Source organism: Tenebrio molitor, chromosome X, assembly GCF_963966145.1.
Source record: "Tenebrio molitor chromosome X, icTenMoli1.1, whole genome shotgun sequence".
Lineage (NCBI taxonomy): Eukaryota > Metazoa > Arthropoda > Insecta > Coleoptera > Tenebrionidae > Tenebrio > Tenebrio molitor.
This window is the reverse complement of record NC_091055.1, coordinates 2,723,169-2,750,339: the sequence shown is the minus strand read 5'-3', so window position 1 is coordinate 2,750,339 and position 27,171 is coordinate 2,723,169. Positions and strand designations below refer to the sequence as shown.

The 27,171-nt window shown below is 39.1% G+C and overlaps 2 protein-coding genes across 2 annotated transcripts in view; both read right to left on the bottom strand.

Annotated features, from left to right (window-relative positions):
- Positions 1-2,703: 2,703 nt before the first annotated feature.
- Positions 2,704-4,085, bottom strand: LOC138139897 (PDZ domain-containing protein 4-like). Its single transcript, XM_069060477.1, has 3 exons — positions 3,585-4,085; positions 3,343-3,534; positions 2,704-3,284 (listed from the first exon to the last, which is right to left on the bottom strand). Exons 1-3 carry the CDS (start codon positions 3,741-3,743, stop codon positions 3,186-3,188), a joined length of 450 nt encoding a protein of 149 aa, XP_068916578.1. The 5' UTR covers positions 3,744-4,085; the 3' UTR covers positions 2,704-3,185.
- A 4,812-nt stretch (positions 4,086-8,897) lies between these two features.
- LOC138139896 (E3 ubiquitin-protein ligase PDZRN3-like) overlaps positions 8,898-27,171 on the bottom strand; it is a 47,694-nt gene continuing 29,420 nt past the window's right edge. Inside the window, exons 2-7 of the mRNA XM_069060475.1 lie at positions 13,209-13,439; positions 11,020-11,286; positions 10,208-10,854; positions 9,803-10,160; positions 9,561-9,752; positions 8,898-9,502 (exon numbers count right to left, since the gene is read on the bottom strand). Of these exons, the coding sequence (XP_068916576.1) occupies positions 9,173-9,502; positions 9,561-9,752; positions 9,803-10,160; positions 10,208-10,854; positions 11,020-11,286; positions 13,209-13,439 (2,025 nt within the window). The 3' untranslated portion in view covers positions 8,898-9,172. The remainder of the gene's footprint in view (positions 9,503-9,560; positions 9,753-9,802; positions 10,161-10,207; positions 10,855-11,019; positions 11,287-13,208; positions 13,440-27,171) is intronic.

Here is a 27,171-nt window from a genome sequence, read left to right as displayed (position 1 = left end):
GTCTATGCTACATCACTGAAGTAATAATCTGCAAAATTTTTACGACTTCCTGCGTTAATAAAACCTTTTACTTTGTTGTTTGACGATGTACCGCATCGAAGGTAAACATTTAAAATGGGACTTCACTTAACGTAATAGGATGCAGCGTCGCGTATTTCAGATTTTTACAACACGTTGATTTTTGAAGAACTGGTACATTTGACACATATATTGCAATATTTTATCGGTATAACATGCGATATATGACACGAGGTGTGTATCGATTTTACACTTCACTAGTCTCTCAACACGCGACATTAGCTTCTAGGGACTCTCAAAATGTTTCCCAAAACGTGCCCTCGGAGCCCCACGAGGAACTAAATCACGGTGAGAGCCCCAAGCGTACAAAAATGAAATCTCCCAAACTAATTAAAAATCGTGCGGGTGACAACAAAAACAGTGCGTCGGAGAATCAGGTTATCACAAAAATAATTCCAATTCGCCTCTTAATTAAACAAATCAAATCAAATAATTTTCGTTGGATCGAGCACCTTTTGTATCAAAGCGAAAGGGTTTTTTGTATCACGTATTTGTTTTTGTCCGGATTTAATTTTGATTTCCATTTGCGTGTTATACAACAATCTAACTTGCAGTTAAATATTTATGAGTAATTTCTACATACTCGTGTAGTCGAAAATACGATTAACTAATACTTTGTGGTGGCAAAATATCGTTACTCTTTTTACCTCTGGAAGGTTCATAATTACAAAGACGGAGACGAATATTTTGGTAAATCGAGCGACACAAATGTCTTCGATATTTTCTAGTGTCGCTGCTATAAATTTCGTCTAGGTGGTCTTTGAAATGTCTCGCAATGCATATTGATTTGTCTTGTGTCGAAGCTTTGCCTATCATTTCGAATTTTCATGACGTCATATATCAATATAATGTTACTCGGCTCTATTATACAATGACATTACCATCAGCTTATATAACATTTGAATAACTTGGGCCATTTCGCAAAACTTTTATAGAACATGTATTCGGCCTGGAGAATTTGCTGTATTAACGACCCATTAATAAGCCTAAAAAGGGGTTCCTCTTGGAAACCAGCTATGTAATATACCCTCCAAGATATTTCGATGATGAAGCCTGTACTTTCCCAAGTTGTTAACTTCTTCGAAACCAGCAGGGATGAAATAGTTCACAATTAATTGCTTTCACTTTTGGGCAAGCTTGTAAACTTTATTGAAAGTATCCAAACCAGAACGATTACAATGAGGCAAATATTTTGCAAGCTGGAGCCGGAAAGACAAGATAAAGGAGTAGAGATCAGATAACTCCTAATTAATCTAAAAATAGATGCACTGGGAACACCTTCGTGTGTGGTGGCTTCAGAAAATGAACAAGAAAGCCTCTTCATGTCGTATTTGTGATCCGAACGGCACAGATCTGCAATACGATAGCCTCCACGGAGACGGAATGGAACTATTGTTCACGCACTAATCGCACAAAAGCTCTCTTATGTGCTGCTACTACAGATGTCTAAGCACAAACAACTCTTTTCTCTTAGACGCTATAATGGACTTTTATAACTTACCGAAACGAATTGGTCAAAGACATGCTGTCCTCTTTATATCGGATAAAATGTATACCGGCCACTTTGTTTTGGATAATGGAAGCGCAAAAAACAAAAAGCAATCTCGTTCCTTCCGCTAATATCAGATTTAGTTCCTGCTTTGGTCGGAGATTTCATACACAATTTCAAAATTGGTCCCGATCGGCAGAGATTACAAGAAAATGGGACAAACGGTGGCTCGGTTATAATTATATCGATTTAATTTTCAGAGTTCTAGAGACTAGACTTGCAGAGATAGTATTGTCCTGAACTCCCTCCGGCACAACTATATCAATCCAAGATGTTAAGTTTATCATTCTCATTATCTCAAATCCAAGAAAAATTGATTCGTCTTTAGGAGCATCAACAACAAAAATAAAACGCACCCTCTCACTTCCTCCACTGCATTACTTGCAATAAACTTTATTAAGAAGCAGCAAATTACTGCTAATAGGTGACATTTGTCAAATAGTATTTTTTCTTTCCGGGGTGAATTATATGGGGTTGGCAACGTTCCGGAGCTTTGCGTCAGATCGCAACGCAACCGCCACCTACTGCACAGGAGCGAAGTTGACTCCAAAGCGCTCGCGTATTTCTTCTTTCAAGGACTAGGTCATTGTAAAATTCTACTCCTTCACTTCAGCCAGGATCTACACTCCGCAACCGCCCGCATCTCACCAATTCAATATTTTGTACTTCGCTTTGGTTTTCTAGTATAGAATCAATATTACTGACAGTTTGGGGTATTAGGATAACAGACGTTTCAATAAATTCGTGAATCCATCACAGAAATAAAAAAATTCGACACGCTGAAAGTTTGCTTCTAATTGTTACGCAAGGAATGTTTTTATGACACGCGGTAAATTCAAAAATATTTATTATCTGACAGTACTCCTGTGCTCCTGGGACCAGGGAGAGAATTGACACGGATTTCAGATGCGAGAGGAGATAGAAAATCACTAAAATTTCACCCGTACATGCGAAATTACTCCTGTTTTAATCGCAGTGACCTCTCTCCGTGGCAACGTTCTAGTTTTCTGTTTATTCGTGGGTGGAGAACGATAATTAATGACGGAAAAGGAATAAACAGCGGTTAACATCGGTTATAATAATGTTTATTTACACACACGTATTAAACATTCTAAACATCTAAATAGGTAATAATTATGAAAAATATTTGTAGTAATTTATCTGATATGTACACTAACTTAGAAACATCACAATGGGATACTAATAGGGAACAAATTTGCCACATAAAAATCATCGAATTGGTTCACTCGTGTATTTGGTAAATATTTCAAATTGGAATTAGCTTAAATAAGTGGATACAAAAGAAATAATCTTCATTAAACGATTAAATTAAACAGTTGTCACGGAGAGAAGTCCCATCATTTTGCTTTTGGAAGTGGGTACTTTGGTTCCGTGAACAATAATTTCTTGCACAGTTGGAAAATTGTCATATCCTTCTTTATGAGTCCTTTTAGTCTTATGCTTCTTCATCGTGTTGTCCAAGTTGTTGGCGACCTTCTTCGAAGAGAAGGAATGTACCTTCTCTACCGGCTTGTGATGACTAATTCGCCATTCTCTTCTATATTCCTCGAGGCCAACAAGATTCCTGTCGCTGTTTCCTTTCCTTCGACTTCTCTAAATGCTGCTTGCGTTCCTCTTTCGTCCAATACCTGCCAATCTACAATGACAAAACCGGTCAACAAAACACCCTCTCCATTGACGACAGTACCACCCACCTTGAGCTCCGAAATGGTATCGTCTTCAGTTGTCAAACCGGCTCTTTCCTCGGATATTTTGATGGCTCTGTTTTTAAGAATTCTGTTTCTGACTGGTCGACGTGCGATGTATCTTGTACCGTCAGGTCTGCGCTTCACTTTCCATTCCATCCTAGTCTCTAAAGTGGCGGTTTCAAGTTGAGTGGTGTAGGTCTTAAATGAAAGAAATTAGAGACGCTCTAGGTTAACTGCGAACCACTTACCTGTGAACCACTGACAAACTGGTACTGACTTAAACTGGGCGACGTAAAACTCGTCGTCGGCTTTGACGCTACATCCACAGTATTTTGAACTACAGCTTGCCTGAAGAGTTGCTGCTGCAGGAGCATGGTTTGTTGCAAATTGGCTACATTTGTGTACATAGTGTCTGAAAGAATGTGCGCGGGACTAATGCCCACTCTTAATCTAGTTGTCGGAGACGAAGGACTGTTTGTCTTGGAAGATGACTTAGTTTTCTTCTTGCAACTGGTTTGTTGCTTGCACGCGTCACATGTCTCATTCGGTTCTTTCTCTTTTGGTCGGTCCTCTTTCTCACTAGGAGGACACAGTATTAACGTGGACCTGAAAAATTCCGAACTGTAGATGAGTAGGATGTAAGATGTTACTTCTGGACCAGGAATCCTAAAAATTTAGTTGTTTTCCCAAAAGTAAACAACCGAAAAAAAGCTAAAATCCTTAAAAAAGCACTAATTTTGATGCACCCCAAAAGAACCCAAATATCTGTAGACCACCAAAAATTGGGCACATGAAAAAACCGTTAAAATCTCCCAAAATAATGTAAAATTACCTCAAGAACGCCCTAAAAAACAAAATACATACCTTGTTTTTAAACACCCCAAAATGGCTTTTTATTTCTGGACCAAGCCATTTGGCGCATGCAAAAAAAGGAAAAACAAGACCAAATCAAGGAGGGATGGTACCAGGATATTTGGCGCCTTAAAAACAGGGCTGAAACCTAAAGATTTAACTATTTTTCCGAAGGTAAACAATCAAAGATGGCCTAGAATCCTTCAAAAATCACTAATTTTTATGCACCCCAAAAGTACCGAAATATCTACCACCAGAAATTGAGCACACGAAAAAAACCGTTGAAAATCATCCAAAATCAAGCATAATTACATTAAATACACCCAAAAAAACCTTACAAAATCCCTTGTTTTTAGACACCCCAAAATGGCTTTTTACTTCTAGACCAGTCCATTTGGCACATGCAAAAAATTCGCCGGTCGGAATGGCTACCGATAAAAATATTAGACAAATAAAAGCTCTTGTTTTGAAACACCCAAAAATGGATTTTCATTTCCGGACCAAGCCAATTGGCACATACAAAAATCATTGAAAAACGATCGAAAAAGATCCAAAAATCTTATTCAAATCTCTCGGTTTTCAACACCCCGAAATGGATTTTTTATTTCTGGGCCAGGGCATTTGGGCACTTTAAAAATGTAATGAAAATCATGGAAATTAGTGCCAAAAAGTTGAACAAGAGGTCGAAGTTCCTCATTTTTAGATACCCCAAAATGGTTTTTCATTGATGGACCAGGATAATAATTGGTAAAATAAAAAAATATATCAACAGTCTTGTCTGTCCAGATAGATCGGGCGAAAATGGGATATGAATCCTTTAAAAAAAAATGCATTTTAATTATATCTTAAAACAGGATGAAATACCTTATAGTTCCAAACTAGGACAATTAGGCATTTTAAAAACCTAGTAAAACAACCCAAAAAGGCAACAAAACGAGTTTAAAAAAAAGCCAAAATTCTTATTCAAATCCTTCAGTTTTCAACACTCCAATATTTACCGAATTATTCAAAAAAGTGCAAAACATTCCCCGTTTTCGTGCCGACTACAATCTCCGATCTATTCTTACAGCATCTCCTCTTTCACGACAACTTATACCGTTTATAGGTATGTGTCTATGGGGGAGAATCATCAGCACGACCATCAGTCCTGAATTAACAGGACAGGTCATTTATTCGATATTACTGTAAGTCATGAATAGATGGGAGAGTCCCAAAACCGAGAAATGTTTTGAAAATATTTGGCTTCGCTAGGATTCGAACCCGAGACCCCGTGGACTGAACGCAAGTATTTTACCAACACGCCTACGGTGGATTCTATAAATATGCTTTCGGATTGAGTATATTAACTTGTCTATGCTAATTTTGTTATTGATTAAAAAAATTAAATTAATTATAGTGTACATAATAGGTATCTAAATTGATTTTTTAAAGATATACTCTCCTGTCAAAAATAAATTACTCCCTAGAATTCGAACTTTTAGGGAAATAACGTTTTAACGTCATTAAAGATAGGATCTAAAAAAAGTTGATAAATACAGTCACAAAGTGTGAACATTCTGGTCTGTTTATTTTTAAAAGGTTTTTTAAATAGTTGTTACATTTAAAAAAAATGCAAGCATTCTACGATCATCTGATCACCGTGCGCACGACTCGCGGCGAGTCCGTTTTCCCCCGAAAATGATAAAAATTCGAATTGAGAGAGGCGAAACTATAAAAGAAAGGAGCCAGTGCAGATTGGGGCAGAGATCTTTGGGTCTTTTGTCTTGGTTGGTGGTCAGATAGGTGCTGGAGTGTGAAGGGGGCTGAAACGGCGAGTGTTTGAGCGGCTAGGAACGGGTGTGGAAACGTCGAGGGTCCGAAGAGGGTGAGGCTGGAAGAAGAATCCAGGAAGTCCAAACCCAGACACCGGGGAGCGGATTTACGGATCCCCGACGGAAGGTTCGCGGAGAACCAGACGCCGGAGAGCGGAGTCAGATTCCACGTCCGGATTTCGTCGTCCACCGTGGGCCCGAGGAACGTCCAGATCTCCAGAGACGTCGACCACCCCGTGACGATCAAGGGTGATAGAGAAATTTTTAGTTTTCGGGGAGCGAGCGCGTCGTTTCAGGTAGAACTTTTTTTTCTTCGGGTTTGAGTTATCGCGTTATCGGTCTGTTGGTGACCTCGCCTGCAAACGGCCGGTCAGACCGATAACAGTTTTTTGTAACACTTCTTATTTTATTTCTTATCTTTTCTGTCCTTGTCCGCCGCGCAACTTCTTTCTCTTTTAAAATTTTCCTTTTCTTTTGGGAAACGAGGTGAGGCCTGAGGGAACGGTTCCGCCGATCGTGGGCTGCGTAGAAGAATAGCGTCGATGACGATATCAGGCTTCGCTTGCCGTTGCCCCCTTTTTTTTAACCCATTTACTCTTCGAGTTTTTCTTTTTTTTATCGCGGCAAGAACACAACCCTTCAGTTTATGCACAATATTTAATGTGAGAAACGTTTTTGTTGAAATTAATCAGATTTGTACATGTGCAGGACGGAGTGAAAATACAGGGTGTCTCAAAATTTGCGACTTCCGAATTCAGAGCGTGGTAGGGAAGGACCCAGTGGAGCTCGAAAAATACTTAGAAAAAAAAATTCGCTCTTCCTGAAGAAGATATAAGCACTTTAATTTTGTTCAATACATAGCAGCCTTCATATCCATAGTGACAAAATACTATTCTAGCTACGTTGCCGTTCCATTTTTAAGAAAAATTACAAAAATTTATTCCAAAGTAGGAAAGAAAACCCAGTTCAAAGAGTGCACCTTCAGACCAATGTATCTTTGTGGGGGGAGTCCCGATTTTTTTTTTATTTCCACATTTGGACTACTGAAGTGATCCCCTACAACGTTCTGAATTCGGAATTCGCGAATTTTGAGACACCCTGTATAATTATTTTTTTTAAACCATTCGGAGTTTTCATTTCTTCCGGTTATCACCACCCACCCCCACATTTTGGTTGTACTCTCGAGCAGTCTCCAGTGAAGAAGAAGAAGTCATCCTTCTACAATTGGAGTTCAACCAACATCAATTGGTCGAAGAAAATATTGTTTGTCTGGTAAAAAGAACTTGTCAGCTGGTCGTCCAAGACGCGATGTAAAAATCACACCGAGTTTACGAGATCATGCATATATTAGTTTTTATTCAGTACCGCAGAAAAAAAGAACACCACATAATCTACAAAAAGATGTATATTCAAATAAAAGTGTAGGAACAACAAAAATGTAATTTTCTACAATATTAAACTTAAGTAAACTATTTATGTTTAAATGAATTAAATCAGAATCAATGTAAGGCGGGTTTTATTTGCCTGAATTTATTGACCAGAGGGCCCTATTTCACCATCACTTTGCACTTTTCACTTTGCTAAAATTAAAAGGTGCAAAAGCTTTGAAGCTTTTACGGTCTACCGAAATTTGTAAACTCGTTAACCAACATGGCACAATTTTATACATATTTGCAATTTTGCTTTTGGAAAAAATAACAAATATCATTGAATGCAAAAGGCTTGAAAAGCGCAAAGAGAATGGTAAAAAAAATAAGAGCACAGGTTTTAATAGTTCCAAAAAATTTACCCTACTACTTAGTAAGGTGGAAGGAAGGTAGCTGTCGTGGTGTACATGCGTTATAGCATGATCCGTCTATTTGAAAATAGTCTCTAGTGGAAAGTCCAGTCTTTGTCTTGCTCCGCTAGAAATTGAAGGCCTGTAATCTATTGTTCTTATCCTCAAACGCGAGTCGAGAATTTCTAAGATTCCAATTTCGCGGCTTATCCGTAGAAAACCGTCGTTCGGTATCACATTGAAGATGTTTGTCATGCGGCTGTACCACTCGTGGTTTGCGTTATTAACTTGTTCTATATTTAATTGAAGGCATTTTTCGTCCTTTTTATCAGGTTAGCCGTAATGTCGTATATGAATCAGTGCTTTTTAAACAGACACGCACGATCGCTGTCAATTTAAATTTAATATGTATTAAAGATTTGTTTTTTAAACAATAAATTAGGTACTACACTACAATGAGGTCCTGTATTGTTTGTTCCACTCCTTACAATCCTTTCGCGTTGGCAACGTTCCCGAGATTTGCGTCAGATCGCAACGCAACCGCCACCTACTGCACAGGAGCGAAGTTGACTCCAAAGCGCTCGCGTATTTCTTCTTTCAAGGACTACGTCCTTGTCAGGTCGTGGTAAAATTGTACTCTTTCGCTTCAGTCAGGAATTCAGGATCTACACTTCGCAACCGCCCGCATCTTACCAATTCAATATTTTGTACTTCGCTTTGGTTTTCTAGTATAGAATCAATATTACTGACAGTTTGGGGTATTAGGATAACAGACGTTTCAATAAATTCGTGAATCTCGCGTACTCCATCACAGAAATAAAAAAATCAACAGGCTTTGTTTCTAATAATTGTTACGCAAGAAATATTTTTATGAGACGCGGTAAATTCAAAAATTTTAATCCAACAGTTCTCCTGTGCTCCTGGCACCAGGGAGAGAATTGACACGGATTTCAGATCCGAGAGGAGATAGAAAATCACTAAAAAAAATTCACCCGTGCATGCGAAATTACTCCTGTTTTTATCGCAGTGACCTCTCCTCCGCGCAACGTTCTAGTTTTCTGTTTATTGGTGTGTGGAGAACGATAATTAATGACGGAAAAGGAATAAAACAGCGGTTAACATCGGTTATAATAATGTTTATTTACACACACGTATTTAAACATTCTAAACATCTAAATAGGTAATAATTATGAAATATATTTATAGTAATTTATCTGATATGTACACTAACTTAGAAACATCACAATGGGATACTAATAGGCAACAAATTTCTCACATAAAAATCATCGAATTGATTCACTCGTGTATTTGGTAAATATTTCAAATTGGAATTAGCTTAAATTGCCTAAGGAAAGCAATAAGTGGATACAAAAGCAAGCTTCATTAAACGATTAAATTAAACAGTTGTCACGGAGAGAAGTCCCATCATTTTGCTGTTGGAAGTGGGTACTTTGGGTCCGTGAACAATCATTTCTTGCACAGTTGGAAAATTGTCATATCCTTCTTTATGCGTCCTTTTAGTCTTATGCTTCTTCACCGTGTTGTCCAAGTTGTTGGCGGCCTTCTTCGAAGAGAACGAATGTACCTTCTCTACCGGCTTGTGTATGACTAATTCGCCATTCTCTTCTATATTCCTCGAGGCCAACAAGATTTCCTGTCGCTGTTTCCTTTCCTTCGACTTCTCTAAATGCTTCTTGCGTTCCTCTTTCGTCCAGTACCTGCCAATCTACAATGATAAAACCGGTCAACAAAACACCCTCTCCATTGACGACAGTACCACCCACCTTGAGCTCTGAAATGGTATCGTCTTCAGTTGTCAAACCGGCTCTTTCCTCGGATATTTTGATGGCTCTGTTTTTAAGTATTCTGTTTCTGACTGGTCGACGTGCGATGTATCTTGTACCGTCAGGTCTGCGCTTCACTTTCCATTCCATCCTGGTCTCTAAAGTGGCGGTTTCAGGTTGAGTGGTGTAGGTCTTAAATGAGAGAAATTAGAGATGCTCCAGGTTAACTGCGCACCACCTACCTGTGAACCACTGACAAACTGGTACTGACTTAAACTGGGCGACGTAAAACTCGTCGTCGGCTTTGACGCTACATCCACAGTATTTTGAACTAAAGCTTGCCTGAAGAGTTGCTGCTGCAGGAGCATGGTTTGTTGCAAATTGGCTACATTTGTGTACATAGTGTCTGAAAGAATGTGCGCGGGACTAATGCCCACTCCTAATCTAGTTGTCGGAGACGACGGACTGTTCGTCTTGGAAGTTGACTTAGTTTTCTTCTTGCAACTGGTTTGTTGCTTGCACGCGTCACACGTCTCACTCGGTTCTTTCTCTTTTGGTGGGTCCTCTTTCTCACTAGGAGGACACAGTATCAACGTGGACCTGAAACATCCGAACTGTAGTTGTGTTTCGAACAATCTGGAACGCACCTGTATGTGTCTTTTTGCTTGGAATCCTGACTACAAGCTAGTTCAAAAGTTAAAGGATTACTATTACAAGATCCTCCCGTGTTATAAGCACTCGAACTATTTTCATGCTCCTCACCACTGCTGTTGCTTTTGGACGATTTGCATCGTTGCTTCTTGTTGTCTTTGGGCGCAGCTTCTTTAGCCTGAGGGGTCCAGCCCTGATCTTGCGATTTCAACCACTGCTCGATCATGCTTTGTTCGTCGGCTTCGTACGGACAAGAGTAGATCGGTTCCATCTCGGAATCTACAGATTCTGGAATCGTCTCGTATATATGTTCAGTGTCAGATTCTTGAGGAGCCGGTACGTGCGGCAATTGCGGAGGTTTTCTCTTATCAATTTTCACCAGTTGGATGTTTTGCATGCGATGGTCCAACTCGGAGATCTCGTGGTTAATCGAATCCATCTTGGAACGTACTAGACTGTTGGTTAGATTGAGTCGTTCTTGGATAAAATGGGGAGGAACTTTGGGGGCGGCATCGTTTCTGGGGGAATGCTGAGATTCTGTCTGTTGTTGCACCAACTGCTCTATCAGACTGTTCTGGTATGCCGCGCTGCGCCCACCGGGAGATATCGCATCAATCGGTTCCGCATCCAAATACTCTTCGCTCTGGAACCAAAATCGAATTTAACGGCGCGCAATAACCCGCCACCTATTCGCAAAGATGAGGGGTGGGAATCGAGGTTGGAGTCGGTAAGGGAGAACTCTACGCGTTCTGTTAATTCGGTGCGGGGATGAGGTGAACGAGGGAGTCGAGTCAAATTTGAAACTCACCCTGTTGTAGCATCTGCTAACCAAGAGAGTCACAGCTTTTCTGTTTTCAGCAAAGAGAGATTCAGTTTCTTCTTTATTAGCGACGTCTTTTCCATTGACTTGTAAAATTTGATCGCCCTGTCGTAATCTACCATCCCTGTCGGCAACACTTTGGGGCGCTATATCTCTAATGTACACTTCCGTGCAAGTGTCAGCTTCAGAACCGGAGCTGTAGCAAACTGTTAAACCTAACTTCTCGTCGCTACTACATTTTCGTAACGTCACTTCCTGTAATGAGAAGAGAAAATATGTTATAAGGTTTGCGAAAATTTTTAAATTAAAGGAGAAAGCGCTCCAATGAGATGATTGAAATTACGTCCGGGTCAGCGGCGCAAAGTCTCCAAGCACTTATTTATAAAATCTTTAAAGGGGATAATTCGGGGATTGTTTTCTTAAGACACTTTGCCCGAAATAAGTCAGATTTCCCAAAGAGATTGGACGCAGAAACTGTAAAAAACTCGCTTCGTTCATGCGTGGGAATAGGTTTTTTGACGAATTAAATGAGGACTTCTTATGTTCAATTCCCGTTTAATAAAAAGACGTTCTTGGAAATTTAAAATTTCCATAAAAGTGATTGAGTTGGGGAGTTTTGAATCCGTTGCTGATGCTGATTTATTTATCGTATTACGTGGCCTTTCTTGATTTATAGCACTCCACCGTCTTTCTGCATTTCACTTCTGGGTATAACTTTGCCGTGTTCATTATCCCAAGTGACAAGTCGCGACGTGAGGACCAAAATGAAAATTCCCTCGACCTCTCGAGCGACGAATTCCTCCGGACCGACGAAACTCCACCTGATTACTCAATCGATTCGTAATTACAGTGTTTTCAATTGACCTCAACTCACCGCACATAACGGAACGCTACTCCCTTTTACCTTCTTTAATTTTCCTGCATTCCTCGAGCTCGCGAAATCTGCGCCGTTCGAAAGTGCTCGAATAACAAAATTAACTCCTTTTCACGAAAAAATCTGTATTTTCGTCACCGTCGATCAATCTCTCGGACGTCCTCGGATCGAAGTATGTTTGCCAATTAGGCTCGAGCCTCGTCAACGATTGAGAGTGGGCGGTACCAAACTAACATGCCCACCTTATTTGTCGCTCCGCGTCGAGCACGTTCGAGCGCCGCGACTGCTCGCTCTTCCATAAACACCCGCGGAAATAATCATTTCTTCCGGAAAGTTTTCAAGGATCGTCGCCATCGCTTATTAAAAGTTGGCATCTTGTTTGCACACACTCGGAAATAATCACAAGAAAAGTGATTTGGCAGCACACGAGTCTTATTGGATCGCGCTCCTGATGTCGATCACCTGGGATGTGTTTTTCGAAGAGATTGTTGTGATTCCGGAGATGCCAGAGACGCGATGGTCGATAGAATGCTCGGAATGGCGTGAAAGAAATGATCGGGATGCATTTTGTGGGCATCTTTTGAATTGTTGATGGCCTCGACGCATTGGGCACGTGACAAGTCACCACCAGCCACACTATCAATCCGATGTCAATGTTAGAAGCATTTGATTTCCCAGAGGAGCAGAGGGCTGCGTCCAGACTGTTGATATTCATGATGTCTGCATGCTACATTTCAGATTGTGTGCATCACTCGCGAACGTGTTGAGATTTATTCACGCCGTAATTACAACAAAACTCATCTCTTGTCACTCAATATGTCGGTTTAATCAAACTGTAGTAATTGTAATGTTGTTTGAATCATCCACACTTCCTCGATTTCCGATTCGCGCTGCAATAATAACTGCATTGTTGACGGTGCATCACCACACAAGGGATCAGATTCGAGATGTTTTCGTTCGTTAACGGCATTCGGAGTATTTCGCACCTACTAGAGTGCATGTATGAAGACCACGGTTGTTACCAGTCTCTTAATTAAAGCTAATTATTAAACACTATACCAAATAATTTTCACAGTGCATGTTTGAAGAGAACACAATTAAACTAACGACTATGATGAAGACGGACACTTTATTTACAAACACGACCGGAATTAGTTACGGCTTAAAAGACGAATGACCTTTTAAATGTAATAAAATCCACCATAAAATTTACGTCCCACGTTACAACACACTCAAATAATTATCTCTTGTCAGAGTAACTACCGGGCTTGTAGTTGTTGTGAACGATTAAAAACGCACCCACCTCTAGGTCTATATCGTGTGTCAAACAGTCCAAAGAGTTTTCTTCCAGCCATGTCAATCCAGAAAGTTCTGTCTGGCAACCTGTTGAGATCAGTTTAGTAGAAGTGGGACTTTTTTCTTGTGACGATTCTGATATTCTTCTCTTAACTTCGACGACAATGGGTTCTTGCGCGGTGAGAAAGGCCCTAACTGCATCTTCATGTGGGAAGCTGCTTACGTCAGTCCCATTGACCTGGAACAACAATAAAATCACATCTGGATCGATATTTGACCCGCATAATTAGAATTATCGTTAGCTGATTTTGTGGAAATCCTTCAGTCTCTCGGAAACGTTAAGGCAAGAAGGACGTCAGATCAAAAGATTATTATTGCGTTACTTGACGATGCTATCTCAACTCATTTTGTCCCTCAGGAGGTGGGACCGCCCTTGCTTTAACATGAAGGGATAAGCGACTACATCTACTTACTAGGGACCAGAAAAAACGACGATAAAAGGGATCAATAGTCGACTCAGACCGACTTAAAAACCGTCGAGATTCTAGAAAAACAAGTTCGCATCAATTATGAATTTTGGGAATTCCGTCTTGGAATGAATATTTATTGCGTTGTCTGGAATCGAAAAAAGTGGTGCTTGATGAATTTTATTCTCCCGGTACGAGATTAAACTGTAGGTAATTGCTCTGAAAAGACACTTAACAAAATGATGAACTTGGTAATTACATGATTAAATCAGGAGAATCACTAAACGAAGCTTTCGAGTAGCAAAACTTCGCTGGAAGTTTTCATAAATAAAAACACCAAACCTGAGGGAGTTTTTGTTTATTTCGAATTTTTTTCTCGTTGGTCGGCACGAGTTAATGAGATTAGTTTTCGCACTCGACATATTGACTTGCAATCTTTTCAAATCAATTGCGGAAAAATCTCAACGAGCTTTCAGATTATTTGTCGCAAATAATTGGAGGTTTTTGTCTTCGCATAAAAACGAAACTTTCCTCGAGAACACTGGAACACAATTGCATTATTTTGCCTTCTGTCAGTTGGCTGTTGGAGATCGCGATAAACAAGTTTTATTTCCGTTTCATTTGAACGTCTAGCTGAATCTCATTTAGGGGACAGTTTTTTACAATAGAGTTAATTGCGTTGCTACTTTTCAATGAACGTGTACCGGAGGTACACTTAGCCGTTTTGTTTGCCGACTTCTCGTTCAGCATCAAGTCAAATAAACCCATTCCGGGATAAAGAATTTAATTGAAATCTAATACTCGCGTCTACAAAAAATCTAATTTTATGCAGACAGAACACCCCATCTGCAACGACATCCACACCATACTCTGCAACTCAACTCAAACCTGGCCAAAAACTTCCTGACTTCAAAAAAAAAAAACAACTACTAGAAGACAAAAATATCAAACATTGATAAAAGAGAAAAAATGAGCGACAAAAGATACAGGGTGTTATTGAAAGTTGGACAGATATTTTAACCGCGAGCTACTGGCTTCATGTAGAACTCGGAAAAAATATCTAAAAAATTCTGTGTCAAAAAATAAGATGACAATTTTTTTTTATTGCTTTTAGTCTTCTACGTTGTCAAACAACCTCGTAGGTAAAATTTCGGCACATTTTAAAAATACACCCTGTATATCATGTTTTATAAAATGTACGCCAATGCGAAGTAACCTGTGGGAAATATGCTTTAAAACAAGGAAACCGTATTGGTTTAGGTTTTATAAAATATGATATACAGGGTGTATTTTTAAAATGTGCCGAAATTTTAACTACGAGGTTGTTTGACAACGTAGAAGACTAAAAGCAATTAAAAAAAATTGTAGCTCAAAAAATAAATGTCATTTTATTTTTTGACATAGAATTTTTTTAGTGTAGAAGCACTGTATCGGTCACAGTTTGCTCTTGGAATCGACTCAGCTGTCATCCGAGCAACTCAAGAGAAAAATCAACTGGAAGGAAGTACAAAATAAAATTAAAATTAGATAAGAGTGAGGTGAAAAAACAGGGGATAGAAACTGTTGAAAGGTGGGGAGTTACGTGAGAAAATTTTGAGGTTGTAAGTTTTAAGAAGTATTCTTGTCAGTCACAAAGGGTCTTAAGATCTGCGGAGGATGTCAGTGCGTAATGAACCTTTTTGCATGTAAATTGGACGAAGAGTGTAGGTGTCGGTGTAGAAGTTGTGAGTGTGCGCTAATTGGTTGATGATATTTGTGAATAATTTTTGAAACGAGTCGGCAGAAGAGTAATATGCGGAAACTGTTGTGATACGGCGAGGGATATTAAAGTACGGTGTTTGGCCATGCATGATATCAATATTAGAGCGTAGAAATATAAAAAGGTCCTAAAAATACGCTTCACCTGTCGTGGTCGAGTAATTCAAAATTGGCCGTGTTCAGAATGGGCGAAGTAAGGAAGGGGTCCCGGGTCATCGAAACCGTGATTTGTATCGATCGACCAACCATGGGCTACGTTATCAGTTTTATAAATGAATTGCGATCTCATCGACGTACGTATTCAACCGAAATAGAACTGATATTGGACGGAGTTGGTGATGCGACTTTTTAGGCGCTACTCCGCCACCACCACTACTCGTTTCGAATGTATCAACTTATAAAATGGCGAGCGAAGTGACCGAATCAACACCCAACAATATACGCTGATAAGCCGAGTCGAAAAGTCCGCAACTCCGCGAACTCCATCGAATGGGATATCTATCCCTGCTGAAATATCATTCAGGTTATTGTGTTTTTACACGGTCGAAAGTGAATGTCGCCGAAGTTATATTTGACGCTCGTGAAACCGTTCTCTTTCTGATAATTAATAGCCTTTGTTTCGCACTTTATTATAATATACCACAAGGAATGAAATTAAGTTTGTGCGCATATTGTTCAAAATTTGATTGTAGACGAGTTTACCTTAAGGTTTACTCATTTCTATGTCCAATTAAGACACACGAGCGCCGGGCGCAACAACATCCACGAACTTCTTCGTGACAGCCGAAAAACATTTTACACACGAACAACTTTCCTCTCGTGCCCACAAAAAATACACATCCTCGGTGCGAGCCCCGAAAGAATCCTAATTAATCGTGGTCCTTGCTTTTTTGTTTCAGATTATCATCAGCTCGGCGCCAAAATTATCAATCGGCTCGTTATCGATTTGTCATTGCGACTTCCACCGCCACGTTTAATCGCTTTCGTGAAGAACAGAACAGGTATTAATTTTCATTCGTTGCCCTTAGGAGTGGTGATAGTAGCATTACAGCCGCGCTTCAAGTAAGAATTCCACCGGTTTTTCTTGCGACTTATCTAAACGTTTAATCTGCATTGACGACTTGTCAACGACCAACAAAAACAGAAAGCGAATCGCAAATTGGAGGCGTCTCAGGTTTCTCCCAGATAGTTGTGCTCTCCTCGTTTGTACTTCAAAAACAACCAACTAATCAACAGTAGATCACTTGCCCGCCTTAAATGGTGAAAACGGTTCCCTTGTTGTGGTTTGCACGATCTATTACCTCCAAACATGATACATTATATATTATTACCGAAGCACAACAAATACAATATGCAGGAAACACTTCACGAGCATTAAATTACCCATTCTATACTCGTTCCGCTGTCGTAATTGTTAACATATCGAAGATCGTAGTCAATTCGACAATTCGAAGTTGAGGTCACTTCCAGAGTTTCGGTGCGACGTCTTTACCAAAAATCGAAGCGCGAATAATGAAAACGTTCACATAATAGAATTTCCAGTGGCGGCTCGTAAGGGAGGGCTGTGGGGAAGCCTTTAAACCCACAATACACAAAATTGTAGTTCAATGAACTACTTTAGTGCCGATTTTAGACACTTTACTGACAATTTTATGTAACTTTACTGACGATTTCGGAAAAAAAAAGTTGTATCATATGTACAATTAAGGCCACGGAATTTTGGCCGTAACTTAACCTAGAAAACAAATCTTCGATTTCGGCAAAGTTTACAGACGTTTATTGAAATTGTAAGCAATAATTTATCCCAGAATAAGTTGTAAAATGGGTTTTACCATTAAAGAGAAGGTATTTTTATTAGATTATTTTCGAAAGAGGGTGAAACAAGAAAGTGAAGACTGGCCTTACTTTGTACCTCCTTACACAGAAGAATTTCAAGCCAGATGTCCGAACCTGATGGTATTGGTTATCAACAAGTTTATCAATGTCTTAAAATTATAGTGCCTAATTTTAACGAATCATAATCCATCATTAAGAAGAAGTCAAGTCAGTCCTTAGTTCAAATTTTAGAAATGGTGCAAAATATTCGACAAATTATCAAGGAACTTCCATAAGGTGTTTAAGACAACAAGTTAAATTGTGTTATGGCACTTATCAGAAAATTTTTAAGAAGGATATTAATTTGTTTCCCTTTGTGTGTTGCAAGAAATAAAACCCACACATTACCCTAAACAAATTGACAGCTTCATAAAGGTTTTTGAAATTATGAGAGGCGAGTTTGATTCTGGACCACAATGGAGAACATTTTGAGCAGTTTTTGTGAAAACTTATTTTTTGACCTTGGAGTAATTTAAATGTTTTAAACACTGCTAGAAAAGATACGAGGAAGTTCTCAATTAACCAAAAATTAGAGAGTAACTTTTGCACTTTTCTTACAGAAAACAACAAAACAAGAATTGTGAAAAATAATGACATATTTTTAAAATTTTGTAACTAAAGATTATGTGCCTTATGAAGGAATTTTGTGTAACTGTGTGTTTTTCCCTTAATCAATACTAAATAGTAATTAATTATAACTTCCTTTTTTTAGATCTATTATTCATGAATTACAAAAAATTTATAAAGGCAATTAATAATAGATTTTTGAGAGGTAGGCAACCAACAAAACGAGTGTGCACAGCAAGTAAATAAAAGCGTCTGATTCAAGTTAGAAATACGTTTCGATAAAACAAAAGATGAGGTAGCAGTCTTGATTTGGTTTCTTGTTAATCACTGTGTACTGTACCAGTCAGTATTCTTTACTCGCGATTGTACTTACATGTGACAGAGCCCCCCCTCGTCAACGAGTCACGAGCCGCCACAGAGAATTTCCATTTAAATGAAATAATTAAGTTTTTCATTGTTCTGATCGAATTAGCATTTGAGTTGACCACGAGCACCTCTCGATCTGCAGGAATTCGGAGGCATTGTCTGAAGGTCGGCGAAGAACAATTCCCAACTATGAGAAATGACAATTGTGTTTTATGCGGCGGAGGTGTTAGCACCGTTACGTAAGTTTACAGGTTAAAAGCTCGAAGACAAAGAGGTCTAGTGGAATAAAAGCTCGCTGTTTTCACAAGGTCTTTTTATTTTTCTCGCCTTCGGTAATGATCCCGGACGATGCGCACAACATAAACAGAGCGTCTTCCAAACATTTTCGAGTTGGATTAATTGAGTAGCAGCGCATGTATATTTTCAAATTGAGTGGCGGCTGTCTCGGTGTTTCAATGAACTGACTTAATGATAGCAGTGTACATTACATACTGCTCAGTTTATATACAGAAGCGCACGTGCGCTTTAACCGTTCGCTCACACGCAACAAAACCAAATGGAGACAGTAAATAAAATCTGTTCGACATGATTTACACTTTAATTTATGCACTAAGACGGATTTATGCCACGACGGAACGCACCCGCTCGCAGAAAACACTTGGAACACTCGTTTTTGCGAGCAGTGTTCGAAAAAGAACCATCTTGTTGTGGAGTGGAGCACACGCGACGCGAACTCCACTCACGGTGAGTTGGAGACGATAAAAGTTGCAATTACTGGAAAAGTGCTAAACCCCACCTGTCTACTCAAAATCGACAATATTGGCACAGTACAGTGCGCCTTTTGTGAGAAGGGGAAATCGTGGCAAAATAGGTGTTTTTCACACAGGAAGCCGTAAACGGGTCGATGAAATGAAACCATTCAATAAATCAAGGTGGTGTAACACCTTTTGTCGATGAAATGAAGTCCAATATCCGGCTCGGATAACCGACATGCAGGGATGACCGTGCATCCATTAGCAATGAGCCTTAAAGTTCTGTATCACGTTAATGTTGCTCTCTGTTTCACACCAAAGTATCGACAAGGATACGCGAATTAATGGGCGAGCAAGACTGACGTGGAAAAGGTTACAGGGTGCTCTCTCCCCGATTTACAACGAGCGGTCATCAAGGGGATGGATTTCGACGAGGATCGAATTAGGTACGCCAAAATTGATAGAGCAATCGTTCAGGTATAGCGTTGCGTTTTTAATTATGGACGTTGATTAGGGCCCATTATTAATTAGTTCAGCTCTTGGGAGACGAGCCGAAATTCATAAAGAAAATTACGCGTCAACCCTTGCCAAGTCGTAAAATCTGGAATTGTACAGGGCACGCTAATGATGGGATAATCGTCTTTGTGAAAAAATGTCTGGGATTAGGGGATGGGTAAAAAGCGAAACTAGAGCGCTTTTAAATTTGATGATTCCTTAAAAGAGCAAGTTTTTCATGAGTTTTCTATAAGAATAAAAGATTTGCCTGTGAATGGGATTTATGTTTTGAAACATCAAATGAGAGCAATAGAATTGGAAATTCAGTACACAAAGTAATCCTGAAAGGGATATGTCCCTCATTTTCTCTTTTTCTTTGGAATAATTCGGGACAATTCGCAGCGGAAGAGCAAAGAGATCCATCTGCAGATAGAAAAACAAGATGACTGTTTGAGGTGCAGCGCCGCGCAACCGAAAAGACGGGTTAAAGATATTAATTGAACACTCTGGTGGATGCAAAGGACGTTAAATCTTTTGCACCCTTTAACTGCAGTCTGTCTTTGCGGGAGGAATGAAAGCGCGGCCCGCGTAAATATACACTTCCGCGGAGCTTTTCAAGCTTTCCAGTGAAACGGCGCGACTTGTTCGGCGTGACATCGACGCCGTTTCATTTTGCTTCCAATAAAAATATTTCGTAACACCATTATCGCCGTTCCCATTTGATTTCACACTTAAAGAACTTTGCTAATGACTCGTTCGCACTCGCATTTTCAATAACTCGCGCCTCGCGACACGGCACATTCATCATCCCTATGGTTCCTCGCAATTATTTTATTTTCGGGTAAACGAGGTGAAAGGAAGGAGTTCATTAAAAAGTGGGGATCGACCGTTTATGGTCGGACTGCGACAAACAATGTGTTCCGTCCGGAGTTAGATCTAGATGTAAAATCCAATATGCGAGTTCTAGCAGCTATTTTATCTGTCAAACGCACAACTCTAACTAGATCCCTAAGTTGGAATCCGTCTCTCTCGAACGCGTCGACAAAGAATGCGGCCGCGACACGCATGCAGAGTGAGTTCACAGAAGACATCAGTCATCCCTTTGTTAGGCCAGGTTCAGATGCGTCACTGCTCCCGCGAGACGCACTCCGGCCAAATGTGAACACGTTACACTAAATTACGCGCTCCTATATTTCTGTTTTCTCTGTGTTAACAGGTACGAGCAAGAACGAGACGGGATGCTGTCACACAACACTTGAGGACAGATTTAACGGACCATATTTTGACAGGCTCTATTGCTCATGTATTAATCATAACGCCCCACAAAATAACACTCTTTATAACCTATTATTTATGTTTTCGCTACATCATCGCCTTTTATTTTCACCCGTAAACTTTGACCGACGACCCGCCCGTAAATCCACCACCAAACATCGCAATAATTATCCTGCGACCATTCAATTATCCATCAACTTGACACACCGTTTAATCTTGTTACCAGCGAGCTGTCGAACGACAGCACATCCAGATCCATCATGTTCGACGAAATTAGGGTGGCGGAAAAAATTCTGCCCCAGAGTAATTAATTTTACATAAAATCTCGCCCCTACACTTTTCTTTTCGACTTGTTGTGGCCAGATTTCGTCCTGTTGATTTTTTCGATCTCTCTTCTTACTTTGACGCGACCAATTAGTTTCACAAGATGATCTACACAACGAGCCTCACTTTAAATTTTAAAGTATTTCATTTTTTGTCCAAGCTGAGAGTAATTAATAAGTGTCAACTTGTTACTTACAGATGTCTGTATCGATTGGTTACTTTAATGAGGCTTTAATAAGACTCCGCACTCAGATTCTAACGAACTCTCCAAGTATATGTTTAAATTATGAGACGAAATCCTTTTTGGATGTTAATCACTCGAAACTCTAACCAAATCTACACTCCTAAGAACACAATAATGTATTCCATTTATCTGAGTTACAAGAAAACTTTCCTCACAATGTCCTGACCGATAATCTATTTATTCTTGATCATCCCTTCTGACAAACTTATTTGTGCGCACCAATAAAACTTTATTGGACGCAAATGTCTTCCCCTTAAGCTGGAGGATGTGAGTTTGATAAGAAAAAAGGAAACGAAAGAACCAATGGATTTTTCTAATTATGCAGATTATGCAACGAGAAAGTCGGGATTATACGAGTATAAGGCAGACTGGAAGATATACAGGGTTAAAATTCCAACAAAGACAAAAAACTAGCTGAGACAGCACGGAGCATCGAATAGCTGAAGGGTGAAAAAGGACGATAACAGCAAGCAAGGATGACAGAAAAAGAGGATAATAGAATTTATTGTTTTAGTTATATCAAAGGTTTTTTTAAGATGCAACTTATTCGTTCCGCAAGATATTTATTGTAGTGTTCATAAAATATGTAGTTAAAAACGCAAAGAAGATAGGATTGAGGTCCCTAAAGAGGTGGGTAATGACATGCTCAGTGGAAATTCTCTTCAAATCCCTATTTAATATCCTAAGTAGTTCCGTAATGTTGCATTTTGAGACAATTTCCGGAAAAGCAAACTAAGGAGGGCTTAGATTGTAGATAAGTGAAATTTATGCATCAACCACTACATTAGGGTTATTTTATTAATTAAAAAATAACAGGTTTAGTGAAGCACATCGAGGGTTTAAATTGGTCGTTAGGCAATTAACTGAGGTATACAGGGTGTCTCAGCTTTCGAGCCTAATATCTCGGTTATTTTCCAACGGATTTTTGTGAAATTTAAAATGCAAATATTTTAGACCGTGAAGGTTCAATTAGTAATAATAAAATTACCTCAAGTTAAAAAATGTAACAATTAAGTAAATCACTTGTCTGATTCAACGAAAAAATTAGATTTTGTCGTTAAAAATTTAATGTAAAATTTGAAGGTATTTGAGCAGTTACCTTTTGAAACAATTGATGATTAATTGCCAAGCAACATTTTGTACACACTTTAAAGTCTGTCAAATTTGGGCGCGATTTATTAGAAACGTCAAATTGTGAAAATTTATTGAAAATAGACTACAGCGGCAGAAATTTCAATACTGTTGAAAAAGAAAAAACATCTTGCCTATGGAGAGTGTCGTAAGAACTTCAATAACGGTTCATTTTCTCGTGGAACACTATCCAAATGTAGGTTTTATAAAATGTAAGGTTAAGAGAGTCGTCAATTTATTTGAAGACACAGGAAGCGTACGTGAACTAAATTACCTTGCTAAAATATCCCGATCGTGTCCTTTATGGAAGAATTAAAGCATCCAGTTTAATAAATTACGTCCAAATGTTGTCTTTACCTTTGTAAGTGTTTGTAATGTTAGCAAGATAAACGTCAAATATGTCACCTGCGCTTCTCCGAAAAGGGATGACCAAAATTCTGCAAAATTGCGCGTTTGTTTCATACGCGTCTACGTTTTTCCATTTGCAGCCACGTTTAACACAGTTTTTTGCTTTTTTCTTGCAAACCAGACGTCTTTCAAGGACGAGTTTTTCCCTACAGCATTTTTTATTGACGATCAATTTTTTATTTAAATCTTAATTGATTCAACATTTTAAAAAAGCATGTAAAAATTACGTTTTTAAGACTTGGGTGATTGCATTAATGGAATTTTATTCTTCACCGTCTAAAATATCTGCATTTTAAATTTCACAAAAATCCGCTGGCTCGAAAGTCTTAGCTGAGACACCCTGTATATTTTGGTACGTCGCGACGAGAGATATCCTGAAATAAATAAGTAAATGTTGTTTGCTTACGAAATGCAAAATCGACAATCACGGCGACTGTACAGATGCAACAGTAAAGCTGATTAAAAATTAAAATGACATCTGCGATGTCCGTCTCGTAGCAAATAAAATTGTCGTAGAGGTAGAGTATAAATTCTTGTCGTCACGTATTAAAAATTTAAAAAGAACATACCTAAGTTTAATCACGTTAGTTGCCGTCAAAGTTTTATTTACTTTATTATCGGGTTGATGATGCAGCTGTAAAATTTTATTTACAAGTCAAGTCGGTTAAAATTCCACTAAATACACCGAATTATGAGAGTGAAAACGGCAAAGCGTGCGTTCCCGATTCATTCCATTCATGGTAAATCTGTATTTGAGATCTGGAGGTAAAGCGATGAATTTTAATTAAAATTAATTACGAGGATAACAAAGACGAAACGGCGTGCGATTTTTTTGCATTTGCGATCCATTAAGTAAATATGAAATTGATGGTGTCGTTAATGTGAATTTGTTTGTGATAGTTTGTCCCATAAAGCGACATAAATTTCTTTTGGTTCGCCACTAAATCACTATATATGTCTTGGAATTTTGAAAGTTTGCAGTGGGCGAAAAGTTTTGGAAAAACTTTACGAGACAAAATCGTTTCCAAAGGTTTTCATTTATTTACCAACATCGATAGGAAGGAGGGGGAGTTGGAAGTTTCCCCCGTAAATAACTCATAGTTGACCACTTTATTCGCATAAACTTCTTTATTGATTGTGAAAATCCAGAAAATTGCTTTCGAATTAACCGACACGTGTTGCGGATTCCCAAAACAAATCCTACACGCATTCCATTCGTTATATACTAGAGCGAACACTGCGACGGATTAACCCCTCAACTCAATAAACACACACACACATTTTATCCCCCGTAAAATATACCGACAAGGAACGTCTAATTACAGTTGCCACATTACGCCTTTTTAACATAACTTCACGGCGTCACCTTTAATTAAAACGCTCTGTTACCCTAAGGCTCAAATTTATCCTGCACGAGATCGGGGTTGTCCTAATGCCACATTTTTTCCTCCGTGGGACACTAACGCTCCCTCTTACTATAACTTAGACCAGAAATGGTATCGCAACAAAAGAAATCCTTAAGCAGGATGTAATATATAATTCCCAAAGTGGAAATTTCAAAGGGTCAGTTTCTTCACCCCCGACTATAACTCAGGCACTCGTCCGGCTCCAGTCACGTTATGCCCACTTCATCCAGATTGTCGTTTTGATTCATGCCTCGATCCAGATTTCGACTGTTCTACCTGATGCTCGAGTAAAAAAAATCGATGGGTCGCTTTAAATGGGTCGTTTCAGATCATACAGGGCGACCAGATTTCGTTTTAATTCCCGATTTAGATAGTCATTCATATACCGATTTAATGTAGCATCAACGTTTATTCAACGAATCGTTTACAGCTAAGTGACGCAAATGGGCCTATTTAAACGGTGTTAGTGACAAGAAAAGCAATTTATGTAGAATTTATGGCGCGTAACAAGAGTCCATTTGCCAGTGACGTAAGTGGGAATAGTATCGTAGGTTTCGGATCGGCCCTTTGGCCCAAAAGCGCAAACCGCGCCTTGCGATTCGTTATTTTGGCGGCAAAGAGACGCATAATTATCAAGCGAGTAGATAAGAAGAGCTAGTGGTGGAGCAAATGTAATAATAGAGGTCGTCGCGGCATGTACAAAGACGAGGGTGGGAAACCTGGAGAGATAACAGATCCTGAAGGTTTAAGTGATAGCAACCGTTGACGAACACAGTATCTTGATTAAATACGTGCAATCGTAGAGAATGAATCTAATTGCAAGCCACTGGCTCTTTCGTTTCACGGTTGGAAGCCGCTGACAATGGCTATTGAGGAGAAGATCCAGCCGGCAACGATGTCCACTCGATGCGACGTCCGTAATTCTTCGCCTCGCAAAAATGCAAGACTGCGCTTGCAGTTCTACAAAAACGTTTGATTGATCGGAGCTTTACCTCATTTGGCGTCTCGATAAAGTGATCAGTTGTGGATCTGGTTTTTCGCCGACAAACGTATTTATTTATCACTTCGGAAGAAAATTAATTCATTTGTGCGTTGGGAGACCCACCGCGTGCGCCGCCACTGCGTCGCAGCTAAGCTGGGTATCGAGCAAGTGACGCGGAAAAAGAACTTTCAAAAACTAAGGCGAAGCCTCAAAGGCCGTCGAGCTTTCTGCACTATTCGAAATTTGCATATAAACTCACCGCTTATCTTTTCTTTAGTGTTTATGTAACACTTTCTTATGAGATAGTTTCGTAGCTATCGAACACAAAACCAATAATATCGCACACTTAGTAAAACGATAACCAAGACACGACACGATAAATCTATAACTTATTTGGACTTAAAAGTTTCGGTGAAGAGAGTCGCAGCTTCAGCCGTAAATATGTCAATTGGAGCTGTTAAGAAAAATACATTTAGCCCAGCAACATGATGTGGAAATTTATGGCCACCCTTTGAAGACGTAAATTATTGTAGTAAAAGTACAACAAGTTCCCTACATACGTTTCTGTGGCATCTTTATTTGCTCCATTTTTCACTAAAAGCTTTCAAAACAAAACGGAAATCTTTCTACATTATCGACTGCAGTAAAAGCATTTTTAATAGTTCATTACCTAACGACCGTTTAATTAGCTTTCACGTTGCTCGATAAAATCTCATCTCTACCTTCACCTCGCGAATTTATATGGTCTCCATGTGTGTCAGATGACGGTTGCGTCTAAAAACTGTCACCTTACGACTGCGTTATGTCAAAATGTGCAAACTTTAGTTTTATTGGTTTGCATAAAAGCGACTTTACTGTACAATTCTAACCCTTAAAATTACACTTTCGTAACGACACGCCATTAGAATCACAATATAAAATCTGTCCTAATCTAAATCTGCGAACGGGTACATCTGTCGGCACAGCTTCACCGATTCCACTTTACTTAGCCACAATTCAAATATAACACTCTACGCAACGTATAAATCACCAGTTAATTGCCAAAGTTTTATATTAATGGAAATAAAACGCTCTCAACGCATCTTAATAAATAACGATAAAACTGATATTTCGTAAAACAACAAAGTTGTAAAACCAAAATACCACGAGACGATTGAATTTTGTTGATGGAGAAAATTTAACAAAATCGAGAAGGCCATCATTAATATGCTTAAGTTGGCAACACGTAAAAATTTAATTCAAGTAAGACATTTCGAATTTATAAACAAGCGGAGTGCTCACTGTTGAATAAAGGCGCGGTAGTTTTAAATCTGATTGTTTCATTGCACTAGGTAAGGAAATTCGTTTACAACCGACAGGTCACACATAATTCACACCTTTATGAAAATCAAGATTTCAACGTTCTCAAAATCACTTAACCTAACTTTTAAGACTGACATTTGATAATTGAAATCTTGACGAATTGCCAACTGAAATTTTCGGTCACAGCCCACTCTATTTTTTTTTTTCGATCTCACGGTACTTGAGGAGTGGAAAGATGTACAGATTGCAAAGTTGCTGATTTCATCCTTGGGGAGTAGTTTTTTGTCCCAAATTCACTATCACAGTGAAGCCATTAAATAAACTTACGCCGTCTGGCATTAATAAATTAAACCCCCGCAACTTAGTTCTAATTATGACAATGAAAAGTTTTTACAAGAAAATTTAGTTCCCCAAGATAAATCAAGCTCCACTTTTTGTAGAGATCACAGAAAACTGGACGTCGTCCTTTAATAATTAAAACCAGCGAAGGATTAAGCGGAACTATTAATTTTTCCAAATAAAATACCGAAATCGTCGAGTTGTGAACGTCTCTATTTTGCAATTTCGAAGTTGCCGGACCCACTTTGGCGTGTTCTTGTTTTGGGGTTTTTGTAAAAG